The 16,716-nt window shown below is 37.1% G+C and overlaps 1 protein-coding gene across 1 annotated transcript in view; it reads left to right on the top strand.

The window, feature by feature from the left end:
• The window catches only part of ARID1A (AT-rich interaction domain 1A), an 81,218-nt gene that overhangs the window by 44,177 nt on the left and 20,325 nt on the right, over positions 1 to 16,716 (top strand). Inside the window, exons 5-7 of the mRNA XM_088140905.1 lie at positions 14,125 to 14,365; positions 15,106 to 15,195; positions 15,677 to 15,844. Coding sequence (XP_087997031.1) covers positions 14,125 to 14,365; positions 15,106 to 15,195; positions 15,677 to 15,844 — 499 coding nt within the window. The remainder of the gene's footprint in view (positions 1 to 14,124; positions 14,366 to 15,105; positions 15,196 to 15,676; positions 15,845 to 16,716) is intronic.

Below are 16,716 nucleotides of genomic sequence, written 5' to 3'. Positions count from 1 at the left end.
GGCAACACCATATCGTGCAAGTAATCTAAACAGGAGATGAAGTAAAGCATGGATCAAAGTGGCCCAATTCTTTCCCCAAAATGGAAGCATACAAATTAAAGCTAGGGAAAGGGGCTTTTAGCCATTACAGTAAATTGTTCTTCAGGAACAATATAAAATTCAGGCTCACTTACAAATTATGAATATGATCTTTAACCAGAATGCTACTGCACCTAGAACAGTTATATTTCTGATTCTGGTTTGGACACTGATCTCTGGAATGGACCTCAGTGTATTTACATAGTTCCTCACAAATTCCAGGTACTACAGGAAAAAATAAGCAACCTCCAATATGTTTAAATTATTTTGGAGTACAGCTTGCACTTGCCCTAGATGGCATAATCAGCAATAATGGAATTGTACTTCAAAACAATTTCACCACATTGGCGTCAGCTGAAAAGGAAAGAGGGGTAACGAGGATCATATTGATGAGACCTAACACCAAATGACCTTCCTTGTGAGCTCATATAAATTTTCTGTAGATGAAAACTTATGTCTTAAAGTCTTTATTGATTTAATACACATGCTCTAACTTATATATCTTCTGAATGACCTCCACTGATATACTCAAAGGCTTGGATTTGAACCATAGATACGTTATAAAGAATTAAGATAGTTCCAGCAACCTGGATGAGTTGAGATGGAATTTAGTGCCATTTATTTTTGCTGAAGAATTGTTCAAAAACAATAAAACTACATGTGGCTTATATCTTCATTTCTATGAATACCTGTTGACTATCATGGCAGGTGATATTTGATTATCTTAATGAGGAATGAAGATATCACTAAGACATTGAATAGTAAAACCTTGAAATACATAAATGACGTACCTGGGCACTTCTGACCTATTATGGCTAATAATTAGCTTAGCATATGTCAATGTGTGCAGCTGTAGGCTGGTTACCATAGTTACATAGAAGATTTCTTGGGAATATTTCCCAACTAACCTGTTCCATTAGATCCAGCTGTTTAAATGTAAGGTTGCTAGATCTGTGGCCTTCATAGATCTATTTAGTCTACACTAAACACAAATGCAGGATCTGTCAATATCAAAATATACTTCAGTATTCTTTTCCATATTAGGATAATCATGTTGCAAGTCACATGAACATAATATGTCCTAAATCAAAGAAAAGAGGAGAAATATGTTATGCAACTTAGTGTACGCAATCCAGTCAGAATAAAATGCAAGGCAAACTTCATATGAGGTACCCCAATAGAACGGTCCCTCTCCACTCTGTCAAAGTATAAGTAAACAGAATATTTTCTATTGTGAATTACAGAATACAATGGGGTCACAATTTTTTAACATTGCTGGCATCATTCAATGGTGAGAGGTCAGAATACCTGAAATTCAGTGAAAGGTAGACTATCTAGCATTGTCAGTATCAGCTATACTGTTGGGTGTGTAGATGATATGTGGAACTAAAATAGGGAGGAGAGAAGATGGAGATCTCTGCATTTGAGGAACAGTACTGCTGGGTTGGAATTGCCTCACCCCAATTCTCTTTAATTTCAAATAAGGCTTGGTAGTCTTGTCTAGAATTCTCTTGTCTAGAATTAATTTCCTTCTTATATAGAGGAAGAGAGTTATGTAGAATGGGCTTCTTCATTCTAGCTTGAATAAAGTGAAAGGTCTGCTTAGCTATGCCAATAAACCTGCATGGATGCATCTATATGTTAGTAGTTGTTGAGGTGAACTTGAAAGTTATTTTATTTTGCAAAAGGAAAGTAAATTTTGTTAGATGATCTTGGAGCATTTTTTTGGGGGGGGTATTGTGGTTTTAATTTCCTTATTAAGATGTCTGGAACCCTGTTCCTTAAGGGTTTTGAAGTCAAGGACTTAACCAAAATTCCAGAACTAATTGTGTAGTTTCACTGATTGCCTGAGAGTAATATGATTACATGCATATCTGTACTCCTGTAATAGATCAGGTTCCACAATCTCCACTATTTGACACTTTCCAGTAATTTTAGGGGCATACCAAGGTCAAAATACTAAATTATCCTAAGAGGAATTTACCATCTTCTTTTGGATCTGTTGCCTCTCCAAATCAGGTTGCCACTGGGATAATGGGATATATGTGCACATCAGATCACAAAATAAAATGAATATACACTGTTTATTTTTGGCCCACAACAGAAAATCTTCTCCATCTATATCATGAGACTATAATTTTTGTCAGCATTCAGACTTGATCAGATCCAAGATCTTGGTCAAGATCTTATTCAAATCTTAAGTTCTATATCTATATATAATGTAATATCTACAGAGAGAGTCCATTGGAGTTGGGAGCTAATACATTCAAATAAATACATATGTTAGAAGTTAAGCTAGATATTGGAATACTGATGAATTTCTCATAAATTTCATAGGATAAGATAGTAATAATAATACTATTTGGAATCATTTAGTTAAATAAGAACGTAATTGCCAAAAAATGGGAGCACCTCCCCCCAACACTGCCACCCAACTACATCAAATGCTGTTGAAGGTCTGTACTAACATGATTTAGCTCTCATAATGCAGCTAAAGACAAAGATTGTCTATATATTGTGTTAAAATGGTTATTCTGAATTCTATGTTAAGAAAATCTATTTCTTGCAAGGTTCCCTTAAGTACTTCATGACTCTTAATCCATTGCTTCGTTCAGATGAGGAGGGTACAAACAAATTATTATTACTTAATTCGCTGGGTTTACTGAAGGCTTTCCTTTTTTAGTTCACATTTGCTCTATCTTTTGATGAAGTTGGCAGAAAAGCTTTCTTAGTGATGGTCAGTAAAATTGACTTGACCAGTCTTCCAGCTATTCTTCACTAAAGATCAGTGAAGCATGTTGGTTGAATATATTTCTCCAAGGACATGTCCACTTCCTCAGGCAATAATATTGGAAACTGATTCCATAAAATTAGATACATTACATACCTCCATAACTGCCACCATGGTGAATGTGAGCATTTTTGTTGGATAAATGCTCTGCACGTTAATCACCATAAGCTACTAAGAATGCTTTATTAGAAGATTTTTACTGCAATAAAAACTTCTACTGCACAAAACACTTTTGCAGTTCCATTTAACAAAGCAAATCACAATCAAAAATATGTATGTACTTGTAAACATCATAGAATAAGCCATAAAATAGGCTACAGGCTTCTGGATTTCATGATCTATGTTATTGTTTTATAACCTATCTATTGAACAATGCTGGGTGGAATGTAATAACATAAGCAGAGATACTCTAGCAGTTAAATAATGCCTCTAAGTTTATATTTAAGCTAGGCATTTATGAGTGGTATCAGATAATCAAATTTATAATTTTTTTCATCAAGAAATCCATTGCTGGCTTCCTCCACTTGTTTTTTGTACAATGTATTGAATTTATATGCGGCATCGCACATAAACTTAACAGTGGTTTAAAAATTATAATAAAACACAAATTAATAAAAATTAAAATCACTATTAAAATGTAACCATCAAAAGCACATCACCAGGAACTAAGTCGGAAGTGTCATGTTGAAGTTATTGGGCAAACCTTCAAAGGCAAGGAGTTCCATAGCAAACTGAAAAAGGCATGACTGGTAATTAGCTTTCTAAAGTTGTCTATTGGTAGCTCACAAGAAGGGGCACCTTTAAAAAGGTTTAATATACATCTGAAAGTATGTTGTAGCAAATATTTTATTCGGAAATCTTTTAGGTACAGTGATCAGACTTAAGACTGTCCAGCGATCTATTAGTACATCCCAAGCTAACTTCTCACCCACCTGCTCTGAACTGTACTGAGATAGAATTGATCTCACTTTTTCTATCCTGGATTGTCCTGTTGTTCTCTTCAGTAAAGGTTCCCACTAAATCATAGAGTGTTCAGTGTTTTAAGACTGGTACAGTTGATTGTTCTGATAAATCAGAAATGGAAACATTAGCAGAGCTACCTAAATTGCTTGAAGTTGTTTTCAGAGCTCATCATCAATATATTGGCTTTTGGTATATTATGAATATTGTAAGCTGCTACAAGATTCTTTGTCTCTTTCCCAGATTATGTAGTATAAATGATCTTGAGGTTTCAGTTTACTTGTTTTAATCTGTTGTGTTTGAATTATGCCTAGTATATCTTTGTTGTGCTTGCCATGTGGGAGTAAGGGGGTTGTTGGATCCTCATGATCTTTTTGCATGGGTTGTAGAGATTGATTTCTAATATTCTTTCGAAGTATATATTCTTCCTGTACCAAAATGATTAAGCTTCTTTCTTCCTGCTGTTGAAACTGTATTATGGGCAGAGCATCTTGCAGTTCATTAGAGGCAAGTGGGCTGGCAAATTCATGTCTCCTTCCTGTTGGTTATGTCAAGCAGCGTTGGTGGGGAAAAAGTCAATGCTTTTGACTATGTGTACTTATGTACTTAAGTTCAGAACATGGGTGCGATCCCCTTAGAATAATAGATGACAACAATAGCATTTTTGGCTAAATGCATTTCTAAGCTATTGTTAATCAGTTGAGGATAAGAACAAAAATAAGTTTCACTGACTGTTTTGGTGGGAAGGTAGGATATGATGCTATGGACTGTGAAAGGAAGAGATAAGGATGAAGGGATTCTCTATTAGCAGAGAAAATGTTCATGGACTACAACTAATCAAGTCAATGTTCAGGTGAGGGGCACCATGGTGTGTACAGTGTAGCAATAGGAATAAGAATATGATTCTGTCTAGATGATATGGTTGATGCCAGCAGCTGAGCTTCTTCGGGAATTGAGAGCGCTCTAAGAGAAAAAGGGAGCAGTCCAACAAGTAACCAAATCTTTTGTGGGGGGGAAAAAGAATATCCAGTTGTCTAACTCTTGCCCCTGTGGCCCTCTTTAATGGAATGTGTTAGTATGTTGTAGTTTACCCAATGGTGGGATGTTTGCATTTTCATTAATATTTATGCACACTTATTATACTTACATTCCAAAATCACCTAGCAAATGTTCTTTTTACACACACACACACACACACACACACACACAGATATATACTCGGCAACTTTTGAGATGTGTGGACTTCAATTCCCAGATAGAATACAACTCTGTATTCTAATTTGTATAATTAGAATATTATAATATATATATATAATATTCTAATTATACCAATTAGAATACAGAGTTGTATTCTATCTAGGAATTGAAGTCCACACATCTCAAAGTTGCCGAGTTTGAAAAACACTGAACTAGATTCTAGCCAATGGAAGTTTATTGCCATAATATATAATATGTTGGTTCTTAAGGTGTTACAAATTAAAATGGCTTTGGGAAACCTGAAGATTGAGGTACTTAGAGCAGTAGATTCTTTGCTTTCTCTTTTCCAACCTCTCCAAGCTTATACTGGCAAGGAACAATTATCCAAACAGAGGCCTGAGTACCCGCTTCCTTTGCAGCCAGTATAAAGAAAAGCGTGGCTAGGAGCAGGTATTGGTTGCTCCTGGTAGCTTTCTCAGAATTTTACAAGAGGCCAGGTATTGTGGTTGACACCATCTTCTTAACTGTTCCTGGTAAAAGTCCAGTATTGAGAAATCCTCTCTTTTATAAATGAAATGCCTTACTATTACCTTTTTAAAATACTGGAGCCCTTGATGGGTTAAGTAGGAATTAATTTTGGAAGGTGATTGTTAATACTGGAAAAGATTCATTTCCAGGTTCCCCCAGGATGATGGAAACAGAGGGGAACAACACTCCTTTAATGCTTGGTGGGTTTTCCCTCCAACGACATCTTGTTGAGTGCATGAATCATGATGCTTTCCTCCTCACTTTATGCCTTTAACCACAAGCTTAATATTCCCTTTATTAAAGGGAAAGAAAGAACATGAGGCACCAGTGTCTCTGCTTTTTGCTGGATCTTTGAGGATGTATTTTACTGTTTATTTAGCAAAAATTGGGGGAGGAATGGAGGAGAGGGGGCGAAGTGGTGTTGAGTAGAAACACTGGATGTGATTAACCCGCCCACTGAGCAGATCTGTGGGAGTGGAGTATCGACCTCTGAAAAATCAATGGCTGCTGCAGTAACAGTGCTGACTTTCTCCTTTTCCTCCTCCCCCCCTTTTTTTCCAAGGTCTTTGGTTGAAAAAGTGGTGTGAAACCAGCAGCTCCTCTTCTTTCTGTCCCTAGTTTCACCATAACAGCGGAAGATCCCATTTGTTCTCTCTTTCTTTCCCCCGCTCTTCCTCCTCTGTAACTTGCTTAGATGGTTATGTTTTACAATTATAGTGAACACACATTCCAGGCTCCTCCTCCACAGATCCTCTTTGCAAGTCCTCCTCTCCTGCACTGCAGATACAGCAAGCAGCTTCCTACCAGTTCTGTCTAAACCCTGACCAGAAGGAACATTTACTTCTTTTCAGTCTGTAAACCTTTGTATGTTCTGGCTTCCGTTCTGAAGCATTCTGTGTCAGGAAACTGTAGAAAGCTGGGTCTCTTGCTGAAAGGGGGAGAAATAGAAAATTCCTCCTTTTCAAAGAAGAAGCTTAATGAATTCAAACACTCCTTCCATTATTTGTGGCTTTCAAAGAAGTTGTGTGTGTGTGTATGAATGATAGAGAGGATGTCAAAAGAATACTTGTGCATTATTACTTTACATAAAGATCATAGGATTTTTTTTTAAATTCCAGAAACTATATACACATTAAAAACCACTTTTCTTCAAACTGGTTGATAAACTTGTGGTGGGATTGAGTTCAATGGAACCAAAAATATGACATTTATGTATGTACACACACCAAGTTTTGTGTGTAAAACTTGAGGTATAAAGGCAAGATGTAATCAAGCCATTTGAGATAGATCCATTGTGTAGATTAAAGTAAGCAATTTGCCATCAGTGTAGGGACCCCATACTAATTTTTAATTTTGCAAGTGTGGTGAAGTCTGCATATTATTCTCATGAATATGGCCCTGGCAACAGTGACTCATGCACTTATCACCACCTCGTTCAGTTTACTGCAGTCCGCTCTACATAGGTCTACTTTTGAAGACTACTTGGAAACTGCAGTTGGTTGAAAATGTAGCTGCTCTTGGGTTGGCAAATCAAGGTTGCCATATTTGTATAATACTGATATTGTGGTTGCTCCACTGGCTGTCAGTAGGTTTCCAGGCACAATTCAAAGTGCTGGTTTTTGCTTATAAAGCCCTGAATGGGTTGGTGCTTAGGTACTCATAGTATGCATTCTCCACTTAGAAATAATCAGCCTAGTGTTTGGACTCTAGCAAAGTCTTTTGGGCAGTCTCTCCTGTTCATGAGGTGAAGAGGGCGGGGATCTGCATACAGTGATGTGGGTCCTATACTTTAGAATAGGTCCTCTCTCAAGGGTAGGGTTTTATTGGTCTTCTGGAAATTGGTGAAAAAGGAATTGTTCTGGGAGTCAGTGTACAATAGAATGGAATATAAATACATTAAATAAATAAAATTTGGTTAATTCCAGACCCAACTTTTTAAGATAGAGTCATTACCCTGAATTGGAAATTTTAATGACATTTCTTGAGAGTAATAGTTAAAGGTGGGCTTCAAAATCCTAAAATAATCTAATGTGTTACTCACTTTTATAAGTAGTGGTGTTTCTGTTTGAGATATCACCAAAGAAGTGAGGCATTAATCAACATTAGAAATTCTTAGCACAGGACTGAATAGTCACTTGCTGGAATTGGCAGTAATATCCCTTTAAAATCCTATTCTCACGGTGTAAGCTCCCTGAATAAAAATATGAAAACTTTTGTTTTATTTTGTATAAGCTCAGGTTAGGAGGCAAAATTTTAATTTCCTCCTGTTTGATCCAGTATGTTAGGTAACCTCATCATTTGGTGTGAGATTATGAAATTTAAATATTAGCAATTTAAACTACTGTTTCCACTATTCTCCTCCCACCTCTATTCAACATTAAGAAATCTTCCTCTAGCACTTAAAAAAAAGTAATGATTTTTCCATTTGAAATTAGTAGCCAAAGAATATTTTTGTGAAGTTACTACAGAGGCCCTCTCACATTTGCACAACTATATTTTAGGAGAACACATACCAAGACATGTTATTTTGAGTGTGCCTTTGGTTGCTGTGGAATATAATTGCTTACTTACACAAGAGTGTCTTGTAGAAAAGAGAAGTGAATATTATACAAAAGAGCAGCTAGGACAGTTGGGGAAAAGTGTATGTGCTGAGAAACCTGTGGGGTTGGGGATGTTGCTGTTTTCTCTTTATGTGTTTCCATATGACCAAGAGTTTACTTGTATGGTGATTTTGGTAATCAGATTAAAAACTCTGCTCACTGTTTCAAGAAAGAGGTTGGAAGGGTGCTATTTGGCAGCTGTTTCTTAGCAAAGGTACTCCGAGTAGCTTCCATCTCTCTTTTATGCTTTTTGCCCTTGGGGAGAAGGAGCAGTAGAAGATCATGGTTTGACCCATGAGGCCAAAGCATTTAGCAGATTGAATAGCATGAAGTCTCATTCTGCAGCTTTAAGATTAGGAGGCAGGCTTATAATATGGCAGCCAAAGGATGTGGCATGCAACAACGATGGAAATCATGGCAAATTGCTACCTTGGAAGCCTGTGTACAGTTCAGAAGCTTAGTGTAGGAGATTCATAATTATAAGATTATTTATGCACGTAGGACTAACTTTATTTCAACATTTATCATATTTTTTGACCCTTGAATTTTATTACTGACCTTTTGAATCCTAATCTTGATGAAACAGCACAGACATGTTCATTCTTCAGGATCTGTAGAAAAATACTGACTTAAAATCGCTTGAAACCGATACAACAATTGGTACAAATCTCAAATGTTTGGTGATTCATGATTTCTCTATCACTAAGAATCTGTCCTAGCACTTTTCTGTATGTTTGAGGACTACATATAATTAAATATTGTATAACATGATTTAGTTTGTCTGCAAGTCTTTTCAGTGGGTTATCTTAATTATACCAGTTTTTCAATAGTGAAAGGGTAGGCTGTTTCAAATCCATATGGAATTCTTTCCTTTTGCTAATTATGGCTATATGCAACTATTCTCTCTGCTCGTCTCTTTCCCAACTTTCTATCAGATTTCTTCTTTCTTCTTCACTTTATTTCTTTGGACCATATCTTCCAAGCCTGGACTCTCACTTGTAGAACATTACTGTAATTGCATCTCTTTCAAATTTAAATATCTCGACCAAAAGTATTATCTTCCTTTTATGGATTGTAACCACCAGAGGATCCTCTGGATAAGGGGATATTTATTTATTTTAAAGAAGTAAATGACAGAAATCCTTGTCTACTATGATGTTAGTTGAGAAAGATCAATTATTTCCAGAATCTTCACCTTCATCACAACACCTCATATAACAGTATGAACTTTTTTGTGAGATTTTTAAGCTTATAGCCAAAACAAAAGAAAAAAAGATGATGTCTGTACCACAATAGGAAGAATTACAAATGTGGTCCATTTGTACAAAGTTGAAAGTAATTGAATAAATTTGTAGTGATTCATTTCTGCTGTTGGGCAATATGGGACCATATATCAGCCAAAATCCTGATAAGTCATGAGCAAAATAATTTAACATACACCTTTTAATTCATACTGGTATTGGTGAGGTTTCCAATACTTGGATTTCAAACAGACAGACATGCAGACTCTTATAACGTTTGCTAACACTCTCACTTTAACTGTATTAGGAATTTCAGTTTTATTTTGGAAGCATTCTCTCTTATTCCCCTTTTTTGCAGGCTGTTTAATTTCAAGCATGGTTTTGTTTTGGTATGAAAAAGGTGAAGCTAGCGACTGATTCCCTTTTTACAAGCAGCATGAACAAACTCCTGCTGGCTATAAGGTTGAATTGGGCAACCAATCGCAGCTGGAACGGTTATAGTTTCAGAGTCCCTGTGGGCTTCCGCTATCGGGTCACATCCCAAAATAACACTGGGCAGTATTTCAAGTGAAGAAATGAAGGCTTTGGGGTTGCAGCCAGCCTGGAGTGTGAGATTTCTGTGTGAAATAGTTGGAATGCCTCCAACATTTTTGATCTGCATGGCAGATGAGCAATAAAAGGCATAAAAAACACATTGGAAACACGTGGGGAAATTATCCAGACCAAGACGTTTCCTTCATGCTGGCAGAGTTACTGCTGTTGATTTTTACCTCCTGTTTGCTCTTGCTTTACTGGCTAAATTCAAAGGAGGAGGGGGAAGAACTTTCTTAGCACTTAGGCTGTGCAGTTCAGGGATGTTCTTTAAAGAGATAATTAAACTGCCCACCAGTTTAATCCACCTGGGCTATATTTTTGAATTTGAAAAGTCTTGAAGCACTTAAAATACTATGTGCTTTTTGGGTTCCATATATGTGTTGTAATAAAAGCTTTTAAAAATTTCAATGTGTTAAGTATTTTCATAAGGACTTTTAGTACACCAACAGGTAATGAATGAATCTTTATTACAGCCAAAGGCCAGAGATAGAAGGTATAACTGAAAACAACTAAAAAAAAAAAAAGAAGTAGAGTAATACAGGCAATTTTAATAGTTGATTTAAAAAGTATGTTACAACTGTGGAAGACCTTTCAATAATTGATGATGCACAGTATTTTGCTTTGATCTAAGTTATAAATTACTTGTAATTTAAAAAAAAGAATGAACATACAAGCGTTGTCGTATCACCCAGGATATTGATATAAAGGGGCCGAATACAGGCATTACGAATATCCCTGCAGTTGGTACAATAAGATAACGTGTTGGACTGTTTCAACAACAGGTTATACTTCTAAACATCAGTGATGATATTTTGGCCATTTATGGAAAAGTAAATACAGATACTATTTATATCTTACAGTGTTCCCAGATTTTTTTTACAGTAGGGAACTCTTTTATTGATGACATCATACATCACACTTCATCCAAATTTTGGAAGATGAGATTTAAGGAACAATATTTTAATAGATGCTTTTTCCTTTTGCAATGCCATTGGAGGCAAGTTATGGATGATCAGGGCCTGCCAGAGGATGCATTAGTGAACAGTGGTAAATATTGTTCTCCAGTTTGTCTGATGGTTTGTCTTGGAAGTCATCTTGAGCCACATGGTCATTGTTGTAATGATGAGATGATGAGTACAATTACAGGAAGATGGGCCTGCATGAAAGAGTGTCTACATGACTTGAGCTTCTTTCCAGAGAAGAATGTTTTTCTTTGAGACCTTGCACTTAGATTCAGCCTTGTGATGTTGGTTCATATAAAACCTCCATTACTTTTGCAGTGAGTAAATGTTCTTTCAGGATCAATTGAATATGAATGGAAATGTTCTTATCTCTTTCTGTTTAGCTACTCAAACTTTCCTTGAATGAATTCAGCTCAACTGGGATTTCTTGATATTTCCACTCTGCTTTTTTTATTAGACTTGTTAACTTGCAGTTTCCTTCCCAAGCTAGTTGCACCAATATCTCTTAAGTGTATTGGAGTAGGGAAAGGATAAGGATATCTTCAGAAATGGGCCAGAACAAATATTTTACTTTTTCAGAATTTGCCATATTTTTACCTGGTTCCAATATCTCCATAATCTAACTTGACAGAGAATAGAAGTGTAAAATACCACTTGGTATTGGATCTTTGCTTCTGATCATATTGAAATATAGCAGAACTCTGTTTTAATGGATCATCTAGGGGAAAGAGTGTCCATTATTCCTGAATGTCCATTAAATACAAAAGCATGTCGTCATGGTTATTTATGTTATTGCATGATGACAGCATTATATAAATGGCATAAATCACTGCAAATGTGATAAAATTAAGGTAAAATGCAGTTGCTTTGTGCAGACTATTTCTGTTGCAGTGGACCTGTCTGTTATTTCAGAGGGTGACAAGGGGGATGTTAGGACAGAAATTGGGCCCATTGCGCCTGCAGTAACTAAATAGGTCTTGATTAAATCAAGGCTTCACTCTACTTTTATTTGTATTTGTAACTCATTTTCTTTTAATAAAAACTCATGTATTCAGAGCAAGGTAATAGTGGATATGTAGTGAGTTGGTCAGATTAGAAAACCTCTGTTTCATTTCAGTGTCTCTTTTGTGAGTAGCTTTTAAAACTGAAGTGTAAAGTATCAAGAGAAAAGACTCTGCCACTATCAAGATGGTTATATTTCCCAATTTAATATCTTTAATAGATTTTATTGTACACAGAGTGTATCTGATCAGGCTGGTTTATTTCTGTGATACATTTGCTTTCTTCCTCCCGGCCATTTTGACAGCTCAAAAAATTGTTTAGCTAACGTGACATCACTAACAAAAGTTTATCCATACCAGAAGGAATTGCTTTATATTCTGATCTTGTAACATAGATCGGAACTCTGTGTTTGAAAGCAAGTCACAGGGCATACGGCCCAGAAACGAACCATATAGGCAAAACCATGCTGTATTTTTCATTATTTAGCATCTTAACTTAGAATGAGCTAATAAAAATAACTTTGTCCTGTATGAAATGGCCAAAATATCTTCCTATTATGTCTTGAGTAAAATTTCAAGCAATTATGAAAACATTTCCACAGGCAGTCTAGTAATTAGTAATTATTTAATAGCAGAATTCCTAATTGTAAAAAATACAAATAATTACGGGCTTATATTTTGCTAGGTCCTTCAGCTTTTCCAATGATGCTATCCTCAATGTGCCCATTACCATTACTGCAAATAACTTAATAGATGTTGCAAATAGAGTTTAAAATATCATAAAGTGCCTGTATTTAGGTTTCAAAATGATTTTAACCATTGGAGCTTTAATTTCAGATCTCTTGGATCACAGATTTTGAGTTCATACAAAAATACAGCCTTGGTACTCTACCCTGCTTTTTACAAGTCATGGAAGTATATGACTAAAAAGTATGACAGTTGATGTATGTCATCAGACCAAATAAGGTTATGCTTAAGATTGAATGAATATAGACCTTGCTATTCAGGTCAACTGCCTTTTCTCCTGAAAGGTTCCTGGTAGATGTACCGCTTCTTTTCATTCTCCTTCTGTCATTGCTTGCCATGGGATCTCTTTAAATGTAGCTTAACTCGGTAAGAGATAATTTTTGGCCAATAGCCCTTTCAGTAACCATTAATGTAGGCCAGTTATAACTATCTCAGCTGTGCACAAATTGGCGAGCAGGAAGGGATATATTTTGGGAAGGGATATATTTGCTTGGTCCCAAGCCCTTCCACCTCCTCCTGATCTAACAGGACATGGAGGAGAGAGGATGAACACACACTGGGGACTTGAAGAGGAGGAGTACAGATGGCTAAAAGAAATCTCAGCAGCAATGGAGCTTGTTGTGGACTTGAGTTTCAAGAATTCTGAGTATACATAGCAGCTTCAGCTTGGCTTACTCATTGAGTGAGATAGAAGCTTTCACGCTGCCTTAGGAGGGACAGACAAGAACCTCTTATGATATACACTGTGGTGGTCTCTGAAAGGTAAGAGGAAGCCTGCCCACCCCCAAAATGTCTGTCCAGCACAGGCTCTTCAAAGGGCAGCTATATCCAGTATTACTTGGGAAGGAACAAGAATTCTCAGATTAGAACAGATTGATGCCATAAGCAGACCTAACACCAAAGAGCTTCAGTAAAGGCAACTCTCGAGCCTAAAGTGCTGTTAAAGTAGAGGGGCCCAACCAAATCCAAGGCCCTCCAGCCATAGCAAACAAGCCCTGTTAGCTACAAAAGAATGTAATGAAATGGTTGAAAATCCATCCATCCATAGATGGTGGCAACATTTTTTTAAGTAGTGTTAGAAGAATAGTTCCTTTAAAGTATAAAAATGAAAGAAATCTTTTATTTCCTCTTAAGAATGTTTGGCAAATAGGACGGGGGGAAATAGGATTAATGGTATTTCTATTCCTTGGCCAATCACTTAGATATTTACAAAACATTTAATATGTGGCATTTTAAGGCTTCTGGAGTTCTCGGAAAAATGGGTTGCAGAAAATTGTATTAGTAACTTTTACCTAGAAATGTTAAAAGCATAACATTTGTCTGCCTAGAAGGAAGGTTCTTTAAATTCTTTATTAAATAACTGGCATATGTATCACTCTTTTTCTTTGTTGTGACGTGTTTATACTTCCCTGTGTCTCTCTGCAGGATCTCTCTGGTTCAATAGATGATTTGCCTATGGGTACAGAAGGAGCACTGAGTCCTGGCGTAAGCACATCAGGGATTTCCAGCAGTCAAGGAGAGCAGAGTAATCCAGCTCAGTCTCCTTTCTCTCCACATACCTCTCCTCACTTGCCAGGCATTCGAGGACCTTCCCCGTCACCCGTTGGATCGCCTGCTAGTGTTGCTCAGTCACGGTCTGGCCCACTTTCTCCTGCTGCAGTACCAGGTAAAATATGTCTGTGGTGGCAGGTGTGCTCCTCTGGAGAAGTAAACTTGAGAAGTAAAAGCTACTTTTACTGTTTTGTATAACAGTGTTTAGGGGGCCATCACAGAGATAAGGAGACCCTGGATCGAGGCTGCACTTGCAAGTTCTGATTTCCAGAAGGGTTGCAAAATTTTCTTAAATCACCATTGCTGACTATCCATTGTGTAATATTACTGTGATGGAATGGAATTATGAAGGCCAGGCTCAGGGAGATAAACATTTTCTTAGCTCCCCAGAAGAGCGTGGGAGGAACAAGAGGATGAGACTGGCACCTCCCTGAGGAATTCACACTGTTGTGGCTGGCTTGACTTTGGGAGCTGGGGTTTCAGTCTGGGAAGATTTTTGCTAGAGGTTGTAGCTAATAAACATAACTGGACTGAATTTGCATTGTCCCTTGGAGTTCCTTGGGCTAGGCCTGAAAATTACAGCTCATACTGCTCAGTATAATATCCATGTTGCCTTATTGTTCGGATTTTGTGTTAGTGTATGTAGTATAGTTTTTGACAGTAAATAAAGCGGAAATCTAAATCCCAAATTATTTGAACATTAACTAAAGATACAGCATCTTCCTCGCTCACCCTAATTTATGTCTGTAGGTTTGCATCTATTTCAGCTCCATTTGTAGAAGATGGCAGAACATAAAAGTCTTTGTTGCATGGAATGTAGTTATGTCTAATTTAAGTTCTCTTTTTTTGTCTTAGGCAACCAAATGCCACCTCGACCACCAAGTGGCCAATCAGAGAGCATCTTGCATTCCTCCATGAATCAGTCAACCATAGCCCCAGATAGAGGTGTGTTTGCAATTACATTGTGGCATTTTCTGTGACTTTTCAGGGTGTGTGTATATGATTGTGATTGAAGTACTCAGAAGCCTGTACCACGTTGGACTATTTTGTTTGGAAGCATTAATCCTTTCTGTCCAATGCTACTTTTATATTGAATTTCAGGCAAGTAATTTCTTCTACAACAGGAAGCAGGCAAGAGATTTGTCTCCTCGCTGAAGTAAGGCAGAGTTGGTAGGGGAATGTTGTTTAGTAGCAGCCACGTTGTGCCATGCTGATGTTTTCAAAGAGTAAGAAATTGCCATGTAGGAACTTATAATTCGTTTTAAGCCACTGCTATGAAAGTTGTACCAAAAAAGCACTGAAATAGAATTTCAGATTTCCAGAGCTTATAGGAATGTGTGCCTATGTGTGTTTGCACATTAATGCATATTCCCATTACATATCCTCTGTTTTTCTAACTATAGAACTTATTTTATTACTTCACTAGGTTATATACAGAGGAATCCACAGATGCCCCAGTATAATTCTCCTCAGCCTGGGTCTGCCTTATCTCCACGTCAGTCTTCTGGAGGACAGATGCATACTGGAATGGGACCGTACCAACAAAATTCTATGGGTGCTTATGGGCCTCAGGCGGGTCAGTATGGGCCCCAAGGTGAGAGTGTGCTCTTACACTAACAAAACATGGTAGCAGTGAACATGTTTTGGAACTGTTACTGAGATAAAATAGAATCATGAATTATGGTATGAAATGAAGCCATAATTTACTATTAGGAGGACAAGCTGCAGTAATCCTCTGGTACCCCCACCACTGCTTCCTCCCTACTCCTGTAGTACAGCACTGAGGAATTCAGAAGGTTTTGCACAACTGAACATACTGTTTTAATTTGATGGGCATTGTTAACTAAGTTTGTTGAAAAGAAACTTATTTCAAACAAGAATTTAAGAAAAGTAGGGTAACCACATTCAGTATGCTGATCTGTGGTTAATCTAAAAATGGAAGCTTCTGATCTCAGTGACTATCCAGCGGGGCATTACACAAGCCCAAAGATCGCTATGGATTGTCCTAAAAGTACTGATTTTAGCATTACATGCAAATCACCCACTTAAGCTAATGAGTAGAGAACATGAAAGATCTCATCTGTTGTCATAGAAGCTGCTTGTTTACTACCTTGCTAGAAGGTGAAATGAATTGCTTGCTAGATCTTATTGTGTGTCCTTTGTATCGCTGGGGGCTGAAATTTGCAGTGCCTTGGCCTAATCATAAAAAGCGTGCAGCAATATCATTTTGAACATTTTGACTACCACAGGATGGTTTAGTGAGATATTGTCTTCTCTAGTGCTGCTTGGTAATTTTCATGGCTTTGGGTTACTGCCTCATTCTAAGCCATAATGTGATGTGTTTCATTTTGGCTTCATGTGGTGACAACTCAGCTATTATGATTTTGTGCAAGGGAGAGCAAAGATTTTTCTTTTTGAGGGCCACATTTCCTTTGGCAGGCTGTATACTCTACCTGCCAATGATAG

The sequence above is a fragment of the Python bivittatus genome, unplaced genomic scaffold, assembly GCF_059951505.1.
Source record: "Python bivittatus isolate LINGU-HERP-01145 unplaced genomic scaffold, Pbiv_v1 ctg000250_np1212, whole genome shotgun sequence".
Lineage (NCBI taxonomy): Eukaryota > Metazoa > Chordata > Lepidosauria > Squamata > Pythonidae > Python > Python bivittatus.
Note: the sequence above shows the minus strand (reverse complement) of the source record. Positions and strands in the feature narration are given on the sequence as shown.